This window comes from Cnephaeus nilssonii (genome assembly GCF_951640355.1).
Source record: "Cnephaeus nilssonii genome assembly, chromosome: 1".
Lineage (NCBI taxonomy): Eukaryota > Metazoa > Chordata > Mammalia > Chiroptera > Vespertilionidae > Cnephaeus > Cnephaeus nilssonii.
Genome location: NC_137072.1, coordinates 40,174,833 through 40,195,869, shown reverse-complemented (window position 1 = coordinate 40,195,869; position 21,037 = coordinate 40,174,833). Strand labels below are relative to the sequence as shown.

General features: G+C 40.9%; 1 protein-coding gene across 4 annotated transcripts in view; it reads right to left on the bottom strand.

Annotated features, from left to right (window-relative positions):
* DIP2C (disco interacting protein 2 homolog C) overlaps positions 1 to 21,037 on the bottom strand; it is a 396,044-nt gene that overhangs the window by 114,424 nt on the left and 260,583 nt on the right. For 2 of the 4 annotated variants that reach the window (XM_079759400.1, XM_079759402.1), the window contains 4 exons: positions 17,521 to 17,637; positions 16,565 to 16,699; positions 14,144 to 14,263; positions 12,609 to 12,806 (listed from right to left, as the gene is read on the bottom strand). In XM_079759400.1, the coding sequence (XP_079615526.1) occupies positions 12,609 to 12,806; positions 14,144 to 14,263; positions 16,565 to 16,699; positions 17,521 to 17,637 (570 nt within the window). The remainder of the gene's footprint in view (positions 1 to 12,608; positions 12,807 to 14,143; positions 14,264 to 16,564; positions 16,700 to 17,520; positions 17,638 to 21,037) is intronic. The other 2 variants (XM_079759401.1, XM_079759403.1) reach the window with 1 other exon arrangement.

Genomic DNA, 21,037 nt, shown 5'->3' with positions numbered 1-21,037 from the left:
GAAGTAAAGTGTTAGAAGTTCTATTAATTCAATAACAGTATAATAAAGTTAAGGGCAATTTCAACTCTTTTCTATAAATGAAATAGCTGTTTTAATCTTTTTCCTATTTTATATGTAAAAACTAAATTAAAAAGTTTTTGTTTACAATATATATTTTGAATTAAAAATATGAATTTATTTTATTTTACATTGGATTTTGCAACAACTCAATTAAGGTTATTATACTGTTTACCTGCCACAGGATTTAGCAGATTGTCTCACCCTAGTGAGACAAAGAGAATGGTTTCATTATCTTTGATTCTTCTAATTCCTAGAACATTTCTGGTTTACAGTATGTGCTCAACAAATGTTTCTTTGTTTTATTAATGTCATGAGGAAGCTATACATCTTAGCATGCTTCTTGAGCACTTGAAGTAATTACTCGGTATGATGTTTTACTCATGCCCCGTCCTCCATCCTCCCTAAATCCTTCTCGTCAAGACTGGCTACTTCACAATTATTTGCTATTTTCTTTGGTTATTATATCTACCCTCCCCCCCCAAAAATATATATATATATATAATTACTAGCCATTAGAAATCACTCACAGGCCCTGGCCAGTGTGGCTCAGTGGTAGAGTATTGGCCCTTCCACTGAAGGGTTGCGGGTTTGATTCCTGGTCAAGGGCATGTACCTGGGTTCCAGGTCAATCCCAGGCCCTGGTCGGGGCACGTGCAGGAGACAACTGATCGATCTGTCTCTCTCACATATGTTTCTCTCTCCCTCCCTCCTTCCCTCCCATTCTCTCTAAAAAATCAATGGAAAAAAATATTCTCGGGCAAGGATTAACCAAAAAAAAAAAAAAAAAAAAAGGGGGAAGCTAAATCACGCAGGGAATAATTTTTTCTCTTAAGAAAACAATTATTTTGTGCCTCAACTCTCTTTAATGTGCACAATAATAGCGATTATAGTTGAATAAACAATTATAATCAGTTTTTTTGTAATGGAAAAATGTTGCGTTGTAAATGAACAAATCTGTTACAATCAGCACCAACTTCATCCTCAACTTGGAACATTGAAGTTGATATCACCATAAATTCATTTAAGGCCAGATTATAATAGAGAGTTTGAAAAGGGCAACACACTTTTGGCAAAATTTAAGAAATATACTTGATGTTTTTCAAAGAGAAAAAGAAAAAGTTGCTGCCCGGCCATGTGGCTCAATGATTGAGCGTCGATGCAGGAACCAAGAGGTCACTGGTTCAATTCCCCGTCAGGGCATATGCCTGGGTTGCTGGCTCAATCCCAGTAAGGAGTGTGTAGGAGGCAGCTGATCAATGAAGTTTCTCTCTCATTGATGTTTCTATCTCATTATGCCTCTCCCTTTCTCTTTCTCTAAAAATCAATAAAAACATATTAAAAATAAAAAATAAAAAGTTGCTGATTTCAGTTAAAGAAGATAACAGTTCTTGACTGGTTTATAAAGAAGAAAACAAACTTCTGATCAAGAATGCTCTACCCAGTAAACTTGCCATTTAGAATTGAAGGACTCATAGTTTACCAGACAAGTAAAAGCTAAAAGAGTTTATCAGCACTAAACCATCCTTACAAAAAAATGTTAATGGGACTGCTTTAAGCTAAAAACAAAAGAGGGGTACTCATTAGTAACATCAAAACCTATGAAACTATAAATCTCACTGGTAAAGGTAAATATATAGTAAAGGTTGTACATTAATCACTTACAAAACTAGTGTGAAGGTTGAAAGACAGAAGTAGTAAAAATAACTGTTACTACAATAATAAGTTAAGGGATATATAAAATATGAAAAGATATAAAGTGTGGCATCAAAATTATAAAATGTGGGAGTAGGGGAATAAAAATGTAGAGCTTCAGAATGCATTCAAACTTAAGTTATTATCAACTTAAAGCAACCTAACTTTAAAATAGAGTATAATAAATATAAGGTGTTACATGTAAGCCTTATGGTAACCAGCAAGCAAAAACCAACAGGAGATAAGTAAAAGATAATGAGAAAGGAATCTAAACATACCAATAAAGAAAGTTATCAAATCACAAAGGAAGAGAGCAAGAGAAGAAAAGAACAGAACTACAAAAGAGCCAGAAAACAATGAACAAAATGGCAATAAGTACATGCCTATCAATAATTCCCTAAAATGAAATGGACTAAATCCTCCAATGAAAAGACAGAGTGGTTGAATGGATAAAAACAAACAAGATCCATCTATATGCTTTCTACAAGAGAGTTACTTCAGATAGATGTAAGGACATACACTACTGAAAGTAAAGGGATAGAAAAATAATATTTCATGCAAATAGAAACCAAAAGAAAGTTGGAGTAGCAATATCTATATCAGACAAAATTAATTATAAAAAAAGACTGCAATAAGAGATAAGGAGTATGTTACATAATGATAAAGGGGTCAAGCCAACAAGAGAATACATTTGCAAATATTTATGCACCCAACATAGGAGCACCTAAATATATAAAGAAAATGTTAATAAGACTTAAAGGGAGAAATACACAGCCATATAATAATATTAGGAAACTTTAATACTCCATTTACATCAATGAATAGATCATTCAGGCATGTTAAGGAAATATCAACCTTAAAGACACATTAGACAAGATGAACTTAGGATATATATATAGAACATTTCATCCAAAAAAAAAAAAATAGCACTCACATTTTTCTCAAGTGCACATGGCACATTCTCCAGGGTAGACCACATCTTAGGCCACAAAACAAGTCTTAACCAATTTAAGAAGACTGATATCATATCAAGTATCTTTTCTGATCATAATGGTATAAAACTACAAATCAATCACAAGAAAACTGGAAAATTCACAAATATGTGGAGATTAAACAATATGCTACTGATCAACCAATGGGTCAACAAAGAAATAAAAAAAATATCTTGAGACTAATGAAAATTGAAATAAAACATAATAAAACTTATGGGATGCAGCAAAAGCAGTGTTAAGAGGGAAATTAACAGCAATAAATGCCTACCTTCATAAATGCCCTGCTCCTTCAAGAAATAAAAAAAACTTCAGGAGCTTCCAGGTTGGTGAACACGTGGAGATTTGGGAAAAGTGGTGTGTTAGGAGAGGGCATGGAAGCTCCGCAATGCCCTTTCCTCATATCTTGCACTCCGCACCTCTTCCATCTGACTGTTCCTGAGTTATCTCCATTTTCTGGCTAATGAAAAGAAAATAGGATTCCACCGAGTCTCCTATCTACCTACTCCAGGACTTCTGTGAGGATCAAATGAGATGAGGCACGGGAAAATGCTTTACAGACGTTTGGTTACAGTGTAAAGTGTTTCCACCTGGCTAAAGTGTTCCTGGGCTGAAGAAACCGCAAGGAGGCTAGTCGTTGCTAGGGAGAGGAAGCTGGACGTTGCTACATGACGTCATTACCAGGATGGAGGGAAGGACACTTAGCATATTAGCCTTTTATATATATAAATTAAAATAATAATGAAGAAACAATCTGAACCTATTAAGACTATTTAAAATCAAGAGAAAAGTCAAATCTCATATGCTGGCAAAATTGTAGGAAAATAGTAACACCTACATATTCTTGATGTTACTGGCAAAATTTTTTAGAAGACATTTTGATACACATATCAAGTATCATAAACCTGCTTTGACTCAGTAAACCCCTATTCTGAATTTATATGTTATGGAATTATTATATTTCTCTAATTCTAATACAGTATGAATTTTAAGATGCAACATCAGTTTAATAATAACTTTTTAAAGGGAAAAAACAAATACTAAAATGTACCCTGATATATACTGAGGAACCTCTATCTTATTCATTATATACAGAACCTCTATCTTATTCATTTCATCCTCAGCAGACTTCTAAGGTTTCTCTGACAACCCAGATCGTACAGATAAAAGGAACTAAGTCTCAGGGAAGTTAAATGACTTAGTAAAAGTCACTCAACTAAAAAATATCAGTAATACTCTAATCTGGAGAGAAAGGAGTGGTGATAGGGAATACCTACAATGTAGTCACTTTTAAACAAGCTTCTAAAATTACTAACATTATGAAGGATGAGGCAGGAGGAAAGACTGTGTTCTTGTTCTAACTCGCCTGGGGACTTAAACTTTGAACTTTCCCGTCCTGCGTCAATGTCTGGGCATAGATCTGGACCTCCAGGTAGCCCTCTGATTCCCACTGAAGGACTCTTGTATCCAGGTCACCTGAAACCCCCTGAAGGACTCACTCACTCACACCCAGACCAGACCTGACCCAACCTCCTGGCATCCATCATCCTGACTGCCTGACATCTAGCTGATAACCATCCAGGGGCTAAGGATGCAGGACTGATAATTCAAAAAAATGTGCTTTTTACTGAGAACTTTTAACTTTCTTCATTGAAACACCTTTGTTTGTTTTCCTAGCTGTGTTTACTATTTGAAAACTCTAAGACCCTTGAATAAATCTCTATTGTTTATTTAAAAAAATAAAATTTCAAATAAACAACCTATCTTTTATACCCCAAGGAACAAGAAAAAGGTCAAATGAAGTCCAAAGTTAGTAGAAGGAAGGAAATGACAAAGATTAGAGTAGAAATAAATGAAATACAGACTAAAAAGACAATTGAATATATCAACAAAACCAAAATTTGGTTTATCGAAAATATAAACACCAGCAAGAAAAAAAGGATTCAAATTAATAAAATCAGAAATGAAAGAGGAGACATTAAAATTGATCCCACAGAAACACAGAAGATCATAAGAGACTACTATGAACAATTATAAGCCAACTAATTATAAACCTACTAGAGGCCTGGTGCACGGGGGGGGGGGGGGGGGGGGGGGATATCCCTTAGCCCGGCCTGCAGCCTCTCGCAATCCGGGATCACTGACTCCTAACCACTTCCCTGCCTACTGGCTTGATCGCCACCTAACCACTCCCTTGCCGGCCTCATGACCCCACAACTGCCCTCCCCTGCTGGCCTGATAGCCCCTAACTACCTCTGCTTCAGCCCCCATCACTGTGGCTTCGTCCGTAAGTCAGAGGGTAGGAAGATGTCCAGTCTCCCGGTCTAATTAGCATATTACCCTTTTATTAGGAAAAATTCCTAGATACATACAACCTTCCAAGCCTAAATCATGAAGAAATACAAAATCTAAACAGACCAATTACTAGTAAGGAGAATGAATCAGTAATCAAAAATCTCCCAAATAACAAAGTCCAGGACAAGGCAGTTTCACTGGTGAATTCTATCAAATATCCAAAGACAAATAATCATAATCCTTCTCAAACTCTTCAAAAAAATAGAAGAGAAAACACTTTCAAATTTATTTTATGAGGCTACATTACCCTTAACCAAAATCAGACAAGGATGCCACAAGAAAATAAAATTTTAGGGCAATGTCCCTGGTGAACATAGCTGTAAAAATCCTTTACAAAATATTAACAAACCAAATACAACAATACATTAAAAGGATCATACACTATAACCAATGCATTTATTCCAAGGATGGTTCAACATACATAAATTAATCAATGTGATTCACCATATTAACAAAATAAATGATAAAAAATATATGACCATCTCAATGCATGCAGAAAAAATGACAAAATTCAATATCCATTTATAATAAAAACTCTCAACAAAGTGGATATAAGAGAATATAACTCAATATAATAAAGGCCATATATGACAAGCTAACATCATACTCAATGGTGAAAAGTTAAAAGCTTTTCCTCTAAGATTAAGAACAAGACAATGCCCACTCCAACCAGAATTAGAAGACCTAGCCAGAATCATTTAGGCAAGAAAAATAAATAAAAGGCATCCAAATTGGAAAGGAAGAAGTAAAATTGTCACTAATTGCAGATGACATGATACTACTAGTATATGTAGAAAACTCTAAAGATTCCACCAAAAACCCTTTTAGAACTAATAAATGAATTCAGTAAAGTTACTCAATACAAAATCAATATACAGAAATCTGTTGTGTTTCTATACATTAATATGAACTATCAAAAAGAGAAACTGAAAAAAATTAACCAAAGAGGTGAAAGACCTATACACTGAAAACTATAGACAATGATGGAAAAGATTGAAGATACAAATAAATTAAAAGGTATTCTGTACTCATGGATTGTAAGAATACAGGCACTTCCCAGATAATGTGCTTTCATCAGCATTGACCCTCTACCAGCAAAAAGATTATGACTTGCTGAAGGCTCAGGTGATGGTTAACACTTTTTATAAATAAAGTATGTATATTTAAGGTATGCACATTGGGTTTTTTTTTAAACAATATGTCACATTTATTAGACTACAGTATAGTGTAAACATAACTTACATTGGAGAAATAAAAAATTCATGTGACTCAATTTATTTCAATGGTCACTCTATTGCAGTGGTTTGGGATTAAACCTACAATATCTCCAAGGGTTGTTTGTATTGTTAAAATGTCCATGCTATTCAAATCAATCTACAGATTCAGTGTACTCCCTATCAAAAATCCAATAGCATTTTTTCATAGAAACATAACAACTCCCCTGGTCCAGACGGCTTCACAGGGCAGTTTTATCAAACATTCAAAGAAGAACTAAAACCTACCCTCCTCAGACTATTCTAAAAAATTCAAGAGTAAGTCGCACTTCCAAGCTTTTTTTATAAAGCCAGCATTACCCTAATCCCCAAACCAGATAAAGACACCACAAAGAAAGAGAATTACAGGCCAATATCCCTGATCAATATAGATGCTAAAATCCTCAACAAAATTCTAGCAAATCGGATCCAGCATTACATTAGACACACATCATAACCAAGTTGGATTTATTCCAGGGATCCAACGATGGTATAATATCCGCAAATCAATAAATGTGATATACCACATAAACAAATTGAGAGACAAAAATCACATAATCATATCAATTGATCCAGAAAAATCATTCGACAAAATCCAAATCCCTTTCTTGATAAAAACTCGCAGCAAATTGGGAATAGAGGGATCATACCTCAACATAATAAAAGCCTTACATGACAAACCTACAGCCAACATCATACTCAATGGGCAAAAACTAAAACCATTTCCCCTAAGAACAGGAACAAGACGGGGATGCCCACTCTCACCACTCATGTTTGGCATAGTACTGGAAGTGCTATCCATAGCAATCAGACAACTAGAAGAAATAAAAGGCATCCAAATTGGAAAAGAAGAAGTAAACTGTCATTATTCGCAGATGACATGATATTGTACATAGAAATCCCTAAAGACTCCATAAAAAACAATCCAATCAAAAAATGGGCAAAGGACCTAAATAGACATTTTTTCGAAAGAGGACATACAGGCCAAGAGACATATGAAAACATGCTCAAAGTCACTAATCAGCCGAGAGATGCAAATCAAAACAACAATGTGGTACCATCTCACACCTGTCAGAATGGCTATCATCAATAAATCAACAAACGACAAGTGCTGGCAAGGATGTGGAGAAAAAGGAATTGGGCCTCAACTGCCCTCCCCTGCCAGCCTGGTCACCCCTAACTGTCCTCCTCGTGCACTGCTGGTGGGAATGCCGACTGGTGCAGCCACTGTGGAAAACAGTATGAGTTTCCTCAAAAAATTAAAAATAGAACTCCCACTTCTAGGAATATATCCCAAGAAATCAGAAACACCAACCAGAAAGAATATATGCACCCCTATGTTCACAGCAGCACAATTTACAGTAGCTAAGATTTGGAAACAGCCTAAGTGCCCATCAGCAGATGAGTGGATTAAAAAACACTGGTACATCTACACAATGGAATACTACGCTGCTGTAAAAAAGAAGGGACTCTTACCATTTGCAACAGCATGGATGGACCTGGAGAGCATTATGCTAAGCGAATTAAGCCAGTCAGAGAAAGGTAAATATCACATGATCTCACTCATTTGTGGAATATAATGAACAATATAAACTGATGAACAAAAATAGATCCAGAGACATAGAAGCATCGAATAGACTGTCCAACCTTGGGCGGGGGGGTATGGGGGGGGGGGAGATCAACCAAAGGACTTGTATGCATGCATATAAACATAACCCACGGACACAGATAGGGGGTGAGGGCATGTGCTGGGAGGTGGGAACAGCTGGGGATAGGTCAATGGGGGGAAAAGGAGACATATGTAATACTTTAAACAATAAAGAATTATAAAAAAACAGAACTCAATATCACTAATCATCAGGGTAATGCAAATCAAAACCACAATAACTATCACCAAATGGCTATTATAAGACAAGAGCTAACAAATGATGGCAAGGATGTGGATACAAGAGAACTCTTGTGCACTGTTGGTAGGGATGTATTTGGTGCAACCACATTGGGAAACAGTATGGAAGTTTCTAAAAAAGTTAAAAATAGAACTACCACATGATTTAGCAATTCCACTCTGGGTATTTATCCCAAGAAAACAAAAACACTAACTCAAAGAGACATATGCACCCCCATGTTCACTGCAGCATTATTTACAACTAGGAGCCCGTTGCACGAAGTTTCGTGCAATAGACTTTTCCTTCACCTGGCTGCCGGCACCAGTTATCCGCCAGCAGCAGTTTTCCTCTGGCCACCCACCGATCAGAGCACCTCCCGCCAGCACAATCGGCCACCCCAAGAGGAACTTGGATCGGGAGGCGCTCCCGATCGGCGGGTGGCCAGAGGAAAACTGCTGCTGGCGGAAAACTGGTGCCAGCAGCCAGGCAATCGGCCACCCTGAGTTCCGCCACCAGCGTCTTCCGCAGCGCCGGCCTAAGCAGCGCCGGCCGTTTAAACCGGCGGGAGGAGCGGGGGTCGGGGACTCGCGAGTGCCCGCCCCCCGCTCCTCCCGCCAGCCAATCGGCCACCCTGAGTCCCGCTCCCCGCGCCTCCAGCCGGCCCAATCGTGGGCGTAGTGGAGTGATGGTAATTTGCATATTACCATTTTATTAAGTACTAGAGGCCTGGTGCATGAAAATTCATGCACTTGAGGCGGGGGTCCCTCAGCCCGACCTGCCCCTTCTCACAGTCCGGGAGCCCTCAGGGGCAGGAGGCGACCCGGCGATCAGGGGAAGGCAATGCCCCATCACACCTCTGCTGCTGTTACTGCCGGCAGCGCAAGCCTCGGCCAGCCCTGGGCAGCTGGGGGGCTGAGTGGACTTGGGAACTCCGGAGGCAGGCGCCCCGACGGGGCTAAGGGGACTGGGCGCCGCCATCTTGTGGCTGTGGGCACCGCCATCTTAGAGGGTGGGGCAGTCAATTAACATATTCCCTCCTTATTGGCTGTGGACGCCACCATCTTTGAGGGTGGGACAGTCAATTAGCATATTCCCTTCTTATTGCCATCTTTGTGACGGTGTGAGGGTCAACTAGCATATTTCCTCTTTATTAGATAGGATGATGATAGCCAAGGTATGGAAACAATCTAAATATCCATTGACAAATGAATGGATAAAGAAAATGTGGTACATATAAACAATGGAATATTACTCAGCCATAAAAAGGAATGGAATCTTGCCATTTGCAACAACATGGATGGACCTAGAGGGTATTATGCTAGGTGAAATAAGTCAAAGAGGGATATACAAATAGCATATGTTTTCACTTATATGTGGAATCTAAAAAACAAATAAACCCTAAGCTTATAGAGTCAGAAAACCGGTTGGTGATTGCCAGAGATGGGGGTGAGAAGTAGGCGAAATGAGTGGAGGCAGACAAAAGGCACAAACTTCCAATTGTAAAATAAATAAGTCACAGGGATGTAATGTACAGAATGGCAACTACAGTTAATAATACTTTATTGCATATTTAAAAATTGGGAGTTAAGACATGAAATTCCCCAAGATTTAAGGCAAGTTAAATAGATATTTTAACTGGGGAAACAGATATTGAGGCTCTGAAACAGCAATGTGCATGTTCGGGTGGAAAAGAGATGTTGAAATGATGTTAAACTATCTTATTACATATGAATTTTAACTTTACTTTGATTTGAGGGAGGACTAAGCACTGTGCGGGGAGTGTAACTCTGAGGGGAGGCAGGTAAGTGAGGAAGGGCGATCAAAGGTCATGAGGAGCATAGTGGCTATTTAACGTAGAAACAGGTGGGAGCTTGAGAAGCACATCACCAACAATGCAAAACATCAAAAACATATAGAAAGGTTGCTCACTGATTTTATAGCTCAAGCATCTAAATCGAGAGAGAGAGAGAGACACTGCACCAAAGCAAAATGAATGAGCAGAGCTCTCACTAAGACCAGGGAGAAGGTAGAGAAGAAGATAGAGAAGTTTTCGAAGTGAGGCATGATAGAAGGAAGTTAGTTGCCTAGCATGATTTACTTTTATTAATTTAGCATGATAGAATGCCATGTGTTCTCTTCATATGCTCTTTTATTTATATTGGTAAATAGAAAGCATAAGATTTTTAAAAGTTTGCTTACAACCTTCACCCACCATCTTGTGAAGATTCTGTTTTTCAGCTGGGAATTCTGCTACCTGAGGGCTGTGAGGAAGCTACATTTTAGAGCTGAATGTAAACATACAGTAAATGACCTAGCCCTACGATTATACCAAGTTACTTGGTATTAGAACAATTCTACTCAAGAAACTTTTCTCAGCATATTTTCAACAACATCGATCTTTAATGTTAATCTAGTGTTTCTACCTGTTTTCCAGTTTTCATCGTAGTAATTAACATTTTCTTTACTTTTTTGTAATACTTTCAACAATAAGAATTTAAAAGAAAAAATATTTAGTTTATAAACAAATGAAAAACAAGTTTGAGAAAATACATTACTTCTGTTGAATGAGTGTTTAAATGTCAGCATTTTGTAGTCTCAAAATAAATAAATTATTTTAAATTAGAGGCCCGGTACACGAAATTCGTGCACAGGGGTGTGTGTGTGTCCTTGGCCCAGCCTGCACCCTCTCCAATCTGGGACCCTGAGAGGGATGCCCAATCCCTATATGGGCAGTCGGACATCTTTATCACAATCCAGGACTGCTGGCTCCCAAACACTCGCCTGCCTGATTGCCCCTAACCACTTCTGCCTGCCAGCCTGATCACCCCCTAACCACTCCCCTGCCAGTCTGATCGACACCTAACTGCTCCCCTGGTGGCCCAATTGCCCCTAACTCCTCTCCCCTGCTGGCCTGGTTGCCCCAACTGCCCTCCCCTGCCAGCCTGGTCACCCCTAACTGTCCTCCCCTGCAGGCCTGGTCGCCCCTAACTTCCCTCCCCTGTAGGCCTGGTTGCCCCCAACTGCCCTCCCCTGCAGGCTTGGTCCCCCCAACTGCCCTCCCTTGCAGGCCTGGTCCTTCCCAACTGCCCTTCCCTGCAGGCCTGGTCACCCACAACTGCCCTCCTCTGCTGGCCTGGTCACCCCTAACTGCCCTCCCCTGCAGGCATGGTCCCCCCCAACTACCCTCCCCTGCAGGCCTGGGTCCCCCCCAACTGTCCTCCCCTGCAGGGCTGGTCGCCCCCTACTGCCCTCCTCTGCCAGCCTGGTCACCCCTAACTTCCCTCCCCTGCAGGCCTGATTGCCCCAACTGCCCTCCCTTACAGGCCTGGTCCTTCCCAACTGCCCTCCACTGCTGGCCTGATCACCCACAACTGTCTGCCCCTGCTGGCCATCTTGTGTCCACATGGGGGCAGCCAATTTGTGTGTTGGAGTGATGGTCAATTTGCATATTATCTCTTCATTATATAGGATTATATAGGATAAAGCCTTTCTTTTCCAAAGAAAAACACTTTCATTTTATATCCTGATAAATTACAATCTTACATTTGGAAATAAATTACTTTTTTTATGGTGGTTTTTTTTTACCGAAGTAAAAACAAAGATTGACTCATAACATATGTCTCATATAGATGATTACCCAATAAAGTCATTAAAAGGAGGCTATGAAACATCTGTCCTAAATTGCCCACCCCATATCTGGCCATGAGATGCATAGAACAGTAGTGACTATTGGGCAAATAAAATTCAAAGTTAAAAAAAAAAAAAGATACTCTAACCTTACGCATGCAGATACAATAAGAGCCATTTGGTCTTTTAGTTATGAGGCTGGTTTCTTTGCAAAGCTGCAGCAGACAGTGTGCAAATAACTTGACAACCTGCTTTGCCACAGCCCCTTATCTATAGAACACAGAGAGGGGGGTCACCCTGGTACACTCATTTCCAAAAATTTATAGGCTGCGTTAATTGTACTGAATAAAGAATTAGGGAATAGCTTGTTTCTCTTGTTTTCTGCAAAAGCACTTTGCAAACAGATTTTGTTTCTTCTGAATTATATATGTCAAAGAGCTTAGATACACATTCTTTAACTACCAATCTCCTCTAAAACCGTTAATATCAAGAATTTCACACACATTCTAACATCTTGTTAGAGTGATGATCACTAAGTTTTTGGATCCATTTCTGGATTTTACTTTAAAAAATTTAATAAATAATTTTCATATTTAAACCAAATAATTTTCCTAAAATATCTCCTTTCAGATTCCATTTATTTCAGGACCAGAAACATAAAAGCAGCACAAAGATAAACTAGCCACTCTGAAAGGGGCAGGTGTGTGCGTAAGCAAACAGAAGGAAGACGAGCCTTATAGGATTACCGTAAGTGAGGATGTACAAGGGTTTCCCATTTGTGTCCATCGTGGTTAAGCACGGGGCCTTTGGTGAGATGGTTCCCCATCGCTGTAATGCTGCTTCTAAAGACGGGGGCCAATTCGTAACCACACCTAGCTGCTCCCCTCGCATGGCTAACATCTGTGCTCCTTCTGGCTTTGGCTGGTTCGGATCTGGTTGTTGAACTAAACACATGTAGACACAAAAGTTGTTGTTTTTTTTTAAAAAAAAAATACACTCATATTGGCACAATCATGATTTTATTCATTTTAAAGGAGCTAGGAGACTTATACTTAAGGTATAAACTTATTAATGCACAGAAAACATGTTTTCCTAGAATCAGGGCTATGACCTACATATTAGCCTCATGAATGTAAAAGAGATACTTAATTCTTACAATTTCCTAGGCAATTTGGGTGAGGTACTTAAGGAGACCCGAGTGCATTTATAAACTGACAGCAAGTAAAGCTGTGTATCTGAACATGCCTAGAGTCTAGGATTGCAACAACAACTATGTTAAAAATATCAATTATTGCCCGGCTGGTGTGGCTCAGTGATTGAGCGTCAACCTGTGATCCAGGAGGTCATGGTTCCTTCCATTCCCAGTCAGGGCTCATGCCCAGATTGCAGGCTTAATCCCCTGTCAAGGTCTAAGGGAGGCAGCCAATCAATGATTTGCTCTCATCACTGATGTTTTTCTATCTCTCTCCCTCTCCCTTCCTCCCTGAAATCAATAAAAAAATTTAAAAAAAATTAATTATCAACATAGACTAGTAATTCTGGACTCAAAAAATAAAAAAAGAGCTCAAATCTTTTGAGCTGAATTATATTTTGCCCTTAAATACTGAGGTGTAAATTTAAATTTGCTACAACTACAACAATGAGCACAGACCATATTTTCTTGAGTAAAACAAAAATAAATGCTTCCCAATAAAATACAACTTGCCCAACTGTTTGGAAAGGTGAGAAGTTGAGGGTTGTTGTTTTTTTCTCACTTCTGGAAGAGGTTTTTCTCTCCCAGTGTATGATTGACAGTTTCCAACTGCTGGGCAGAAAATCAGCTATATCTTACTTGTGATGTAAAGAACAAGAACACATAGAGTTTGCATTTGATATAAGTATTTTGCTTTGACTTTAAGTGGTTTGTGTTAAAAGGCTTATGAACACTTGGGGGTTAAGATACTGACTCCTGGGTTTCTATGGAGCGACAGTGAATGGGACTTGCTGCACGCTCACTGCATTCCTCTTAAACTTATTCAGAGGGCACTGTGTCACTGTTGGCAAGGTTTTCTATGATTTACTTGCATTTCTGGAAGCCAACAGAGTCCTTAGAAAGAAGCCTGGCTTGTGGGATGTACTTGAATACTTTACAGGATCCCGCAGGAACAGTACCTACGGTCTCTAGAAAAGATTCCTGTCTTATTCTTAAAAAGGAAAATAGCCTTGGTAGAAAAAATACCATTATAGTTTATGGGATCACAGGCACATTGGAATAAATGGGGGTAAGAAAGGGTTCTTTTACCTTCTAACAATTCTTCAAAGTCGTCCACAAAGAATTCTCGTAATGGTGGTCGTTTTGGTCGTTTGAGGGTATTGACAAGCTGTTGAATTTTTGCTGATACCCGGCTACTTACTGGCACTCCTGAAAAACAGAACCACAGGCAGACGGGCTTTAATCCAAGCACCACAGGGAAATGGCCAAGACACCCACACCCACTGCCCCATCTCAGGGCTGAGAGAAGCAGGGATGGGCTTGAGACTCAGTGTCCCTCAAAGTGTCACCTCGGCGATGTGCAGAGTGGAGACATTCTACTGGGTGGACAGTCACAGCACACTGACCCTGCTGGGAACCCGCAAGAGGGTAGAGACTCAGCAGAAACAATTCTCATTTACAACTCCATGAGCCATCCTGATCTGGTGATGTCAGGAAGAGCTCCAACCACAGGTTGGGCTTGGTCCCACCTCTAATTCCTAACAGGGCTTGTCACCTTCTCACGAACACTGTCTCTGGCCCCTTCTTTCTAAGGGGGTGAGAGAGCTGATGAAGCAGAGTCCCCGACTCTCCTGAGATCCCTGGTGCCTGGCCTCACTGGGTGAGGAGAACGTTTTGCTGAGACAGTGAACTTGGGTGCCCTGCAGCATCTGCATGGCCAGCCCCCGCACCGACCTCCTAACCAAAGCAAGGGGACTGCTTCCTACAAGCGCCGTGGCAGGCCCTGTCCACGCAGGTGACCACCGAGTCCCTCCCAAGTGTTTCAGTCACTCTCTCCTGAGTCAGCATTCAGGCAATACGTTCTAGAAGCACAGCAATCAGTCTCTAATTCAATTTCGGTGTAACGCAGAACACTAGCATATATTTACCCAAGTGTACTGAGAAACATTTACCCCATGTTATAATATTTCTTACAATGAATGATATTTTGAAAACTGAGTAAGTGAAATGATCAATGGAAAAGACAAGAAATTTTAAAATTTAAAATAAATAACCCAAATTCTGAATAAAAGGAGTGCCAAAATGGGCACTCTATGGGCACTTTCAGAATTGAGACATTAAATATTTTATAGTTTTGAAAATATTAAAAATACACAACCCAGATTTCTCAGTCTCTAAACAGGATATTTCTCATTAAATAGTTCCTCTTAATTTGGTTCAGATGAATCTGAGATCATTTCACAAGGTTTAGAATGTGTAAGAATCATCCTAGGACTTGTCTAGCCCAGCGTTTCTGATGTCATAGGTTTTGGGGATGGCCCAGAACCTGCTTTTTAACAAGTGTCCCAAGTGATTCTGAGAGGAGAGGTCATCACACGCTGAAAAACTCTGGGCTGGACAACATGTGACTCAAATGGACAACATATGAACTTACTTGGGAGAGCAGGTAAGGATTATGGACATCAAAAACAACAGTTATTAACCTTTTGCACTCGGATGTCGAGTGTGACTCGACACGGTTAGCATTGGTAGCAGCTCGAGAAAAAAGCGAGTGCAAATGGTTAAATTGATAATGACTAGAACAACAGTAATGACCCATTTAATACAGAGTGAATTTAGCAGAGAACTAAGGCAAACACTGAGACTGAAAGTGTCCCAGGGAACTGGAGTGACTTCCAATGCACTAATGGGAGCTCCTGAACCACACTGACTTTGGGCTCTGGCCATGCTGAGAGGCATGCTGCCTATCAGGGACTGGGTCCAGGCCTTTCTCATCACCTCTGCATCACACCGCTGCACAGGACATGAGCACAGCTGGATGGACGGCACACCGAGGCTACTTTGGCCATCTTCCACAGAAACACCATTTCATGTCCCCACTGGGTTCCATGCGAACCTTTGTGAGCCTGGGAAGGACTGGGGCTGCAGGAAAGCAGGATCATGCATGCAGTGCATGTTTGAGTGTGCTGCTTCAGACGGGGTCATAGAAACGGCCGCTCTATATACAAGATCCATGATATGAGGAACAAAGAAGAACCCCCACTGCTGAAGTTTATCAAATCACCAATATTTTTTCCCATTACAGAGAAAAAAAGCCCCTCTTTCTTCCAAATTCCAAAGCATTCCATTGGCCCAAAGCTGTCAATTAATTTGTTTACACGTAACTTCATCCTGCCCTTCTAAGTAACCATTCATCGTCTTAACACTTGCACACTAATTTGTTAATTGCTGAGCCGACTTTAGTTATTCGTTAACAAATACACTGGAATCTTATAAAATTTCCTTTCTTCTCGTGACTAAATTCTTACAACATCATCATTTTTTTTTCCTACAAGGAGTAACTCTTGGCCAACTTGGAGATAGTTTGCATTTTCTGTGACTATGCCACCATCTATGGGTGGTGTGTAAAGAACTTCATAAATTAGATTCAGTGAGTTGACCTTATGGTTTAAAAGGTAAGTTAGTAAAAACAGAGTTTACAAAGGAGGGAAGAAAATGCCGGAGACCTACCATCGCCAGTCTCCATGAGCTCAGCATTGCCGTACTTTGGTGCAGTCCGTGATGTCGTTGAGCCTTGTGGCCTCTCTATTTGTATTGAGTGTTCTGAGGTGTACGTGGTTACATCAGGAGGTGCAGAGTGATTTTCTGTAAAGAAGCAAATGACAAATTCTCGGATGATCATGATAGAGTTATTCTGAAGGCTAAGTAAGCAACAGGGTTTCAAAAAAGGCCACATCCTGAGAAGAGACCATAATTCTGAATCAAAGCCTACTACAAAAATCTAGGCATAAAGATGCTCTTTAAAATAATTTGTATTACTCAAAATGAAACAAAGTTAGGTAAAATTTCAGACATGTCATAGCAGGAGCCACATCAATGAATCACTACAGCATTTTAACACATTGCAGACCAGTAGTTTAATTGCTAGCTTTACCCAGTGGCCAGATAAGTTTCTATTGAACGAGTACAAAAAAACGTTTTACATAAATGTTAAAGGCACGCTTTAAAATTAAATACCCATTGCATTTTGAAGTTATTTATTACATGTTCTTACAAGCTAATAGTTTTAAAGAATTCTCGTGATTGGCCACAAGCCTTAAAACAGAAAACACAAGAATTCTCGTGATCCGTCCGCAATGTGTTAAGAATAATGTTCTTAAGCAGCAGGTAGAAAAAGAGTTATTGAAAGTTACATGTTCGTTCACAAAGAGTAATTTTCTTGTCTGTCATGGTAGTGGCAGTTAAGAGCTCAAGCTTTGAAGATAGAGAGCCTGGGGTTTGAATCCCAGCTCTGCCAATTCCTCCAGATCTTGGTAAGTGTCTTAACTTCTCTGTGCTGCAGTCTCCTCACCTATCAAATGGGAATAATATTGCTGACTTCCACCCTAGCTGGTTTGGCTCAGTGGATAGAGCGCCGGCTTGCAGACCAAAGGGTTCCAGGTACAATTCCAGTCAAGGGCACGTACCTTGGTTGCAGGCTCCTCCCCGGCCCAGGCCCTGGTCAGGGCTTGTGCAGGAGGCAACCAATCGATGGGTTTCTCTCACATTGATATTTCTGTCTTTTCTTCTTTCTTCCACTCTCTCTAAAAAAAACAATGGAAAAATATCCTCGGATGAGGATTTTAAAAAAAATAACAACAACAATGCTTATTTCCTTGTAGGGGAGATGAGCTAACATATGTAAAGTTCTTAGGACATTTCTTGATAGAGGCTGAGCACTCAAGAAATATTAGCTATTTTGTTTGTTTCAGCATGAATAATTCTGGACAGTCATTCAAAAAGCTCTGGCTGGGTGGCTCAGTTGATTGGAGCGTCATTCGGTACACCAAAAGGTTGCAGGTTCAATTCCCAGTCAGGGCACATACATAGGTTGTAGGTTTGATCCCTGATGGGGGGTAATACAGGAGGCAACAGATTGATGTTTCTCTCTCCCATTGATGTCTGTCTCTCTCTCTCTCTCTCTCAAAATCAATGAAAACATATCCTAGATGAGGATTTAAAAAAAAAAAAATGTTTACAATCTCACGTGCATTGGTGATGGTTACGCAGTGAGCTGTGCAGCAGGCCTTCCCCACAGCATTCATCGATGGTGTCATCAAGCACTTAAATGGTTCAGTGGGGAAAGCACAGTTCTTGTATTTATTTATTTAATTTTTTAATTGTGCTTTACATTCAATACTATTTTGTACTAGTTTCAGGTGCACAGCATAGTGGTTAGACCATCATATACTTTTCAAAATGTTCCCCCAATATTTATTATATAAGTCATTCAGGAAAACACGTCAAATGAGACTACCAATGACATTTTCTATAGCCTGAGTCCTAATAATGGGTATTAGGCTATTAATTTTGAGTCGTTAATCCTTATTAGGTTCCATGCAATGCAAGCTATTTCGTTGTGCTGTATGTAAAAAGGGGAGCCAGCATTGGAAAGCCTCCTCCTTCAGATACTCCCTCTTCAGCACTACAAGTGGGGGTGAAGGCTGCATAAACAGTGACATAACCAACAAAAAGCAAAAGAAGAAACACAGGGCACCAAAGAGCCCCTGTAAAGGGCACTGCTCACAGGCTGAGGGCTGGAACAAGAAGGCAGAACGTCGCCCTCTGCTGGGAACATGCGTGTCAGGGACTCAAAGTTTTGCTGCTCTGCTAACTTTTGTACATGACCTCAAGGAGGCCGCGCGTACTGCTTTGGGGTTACAAATAATTTTAACAAGTAGGTGGATCACTGAGGGGAAGTAGGAGGGAGAAAAGAGGATCATTCAAATTGCCTCTTCAATGATTCAGAGACTGTTCATCCTCTCATCACCCCTACCAGCGCTTTTGCCAAATAGACTTATTTCGTGTTGCAAAATGCTCTAACTCTCCACAGCCAAGTAGTACACTCATTGGGGCCTCCTATTTCAGATGAAAATACAATAGATGCTGATGTATGCTGAACAGACTTTCAAATTAGCACCTAAAACGGAAGTAGCTATAATATGCATTCACTGCATTTCGATTTTATCCAGACTCACTGGTGCTTAAGTGACACTGTAGCCTCATCACTGATGATGAACTGCCAATCCGTCTTTGTGCTGGGCGGCAGGAATACTGTCGTGTTCCACTTTGAAGTTGGGAAAAATAATGATTCCAATACATCTGGCGATTATAAAGCTGGAACAGTGACAGCCGGGTGATTTCAAAGTGCTTTCCAAACTTACTTAGTTGTCACCTCCCCTCCTGCTCCCTTCCCCATTCCTAGGAGGTGCTGTCACCCTGGGATCACCAGCCCAGCAGCTGCTCCTGTGAGGAGCCAGAGGACATGCTGATGTTGCAGTGACACACTGTACCCCGCTTTATTTTGATAAAGATCAGGATGCGAGTTTTTATCGAGGCTACCTATACTTGGGGGAGTATTAGAAAAGCCCTGTACATAACAAATGCTCAGGAAACACTTGTCGGTGGGTAAGCAAACGTGGAGCTGGGTGGATGCTGCAGGTTTGAAGGTCTAAGATGCTCGCCAGCTCCAGGCACGAGGCCACTGGAGTCCATGTGGAGTCAGAAGTGCTATGTAGATTAAGAACCCTCATTAGAGCGGGGTTGTATCTTTTGAGCAAGAGGGCCCACTGTTCCTGTGATCAGTTTCGCAGTACTTTAAATCAAGAGAACGGCAGCCATCCTTCCTGCCACCTGTCAAGTGTCACCTCCATTGTGAGCGCCCCAAGAGCTATCCATGACACCTTCTCATCTGCCCGCCACAGGGTGGGTTCGGCTTCATCTGCCCTTGTGTGGTGTTTGTTGTCAGAGGCTGACATGGGTTCCCCGTGAATCAGGAGTTCGGGCTGGGCACACGAGGAGGCAGGAGGGAAGTGCAATTCCACCATCTTTCATGGCAGGATCTGCACGCTGCTCTGGCGCCATCTATACCAGGGTTGCCACCTCAGTCCTTGACACCCACCCCCACCCCACACAGGGTTTTAGTCTGTTACTCTTGCCAGCAATCTACCCCATTGCACAGCTATTTTTGGCCATGACCATTTCAGGGTCCTGGCTGGTCTCCCTATTGAACCCGATGTTGGAAATCGCTGCTTCCTTCACTTCTCCTAATGACACTGGCTCAGTCGGGCTCCCTGTGTACTACTCAGGGGCTGACGTTACCTACACTCAGCCCACACTGTCTGCTCAGCAAATGCTGCAGGAAGAGTTCAAAGAATGAATTGAAGAGCACTTGACAACTTGATAAAATGCCTCCAGTTCTAATACCTGCTGGAAAGAATTGTTCTTTAATTCTAACTGTACGAACTGGAATCTGCAGGGTCATGGTGATAAACCCCACTTTTAAGGCATGTTAATTATTTTTATGTCCCCAAATAACTTCAGCCCCCAAATAAAGAGAAGAAAAGTAGAAAATCTGGTTTTCATATGTAAAAAGCAACACGCTCATGGTTCACTAATTGGCGATGCATGGTGAGTAACATGTTCAAAGGAACCCAAGTTTCTGTACACTAACAATGCCCTATCCCAGGTTTCCTCAACTCGACCACTGCTGTCACTGAGAAGTACCTGTGACCCAGGCGCTCAGACCACCTGGCCTGCCCAGCTGCCCCAGCTTCCTAAGATGATGTGACCACGCCCTCCACATGGTGGTGGAAAACCAGCTCCCGGGATGAAAATGTGAAGGTGAACAAAGTTTAGCTACCAGCCATGATTCTGACAAAATACAACACATGATAAAAGGAGCACACAGAGAGGATGAGGGGAAGAGCCAGCCCTTGTGGGAGTCGAGCATCAGCCCTGCTGCTGGGGACCCGGCTGGACCGCTCACTGCTCTGACCCATCTCCCATCTGCAACCAATCGCAAGAGAAGCCTTCCTCCTCCGTTTCACCAGTAACGTCCACTTTCACTGGGTCTCATGGAAGGCACCTCACAGGGAAGCTCTAACTAGGGTCTTGACCAAAAGTGGCACATGACATTATAGCATGCGCGGGTTTACCTTATTC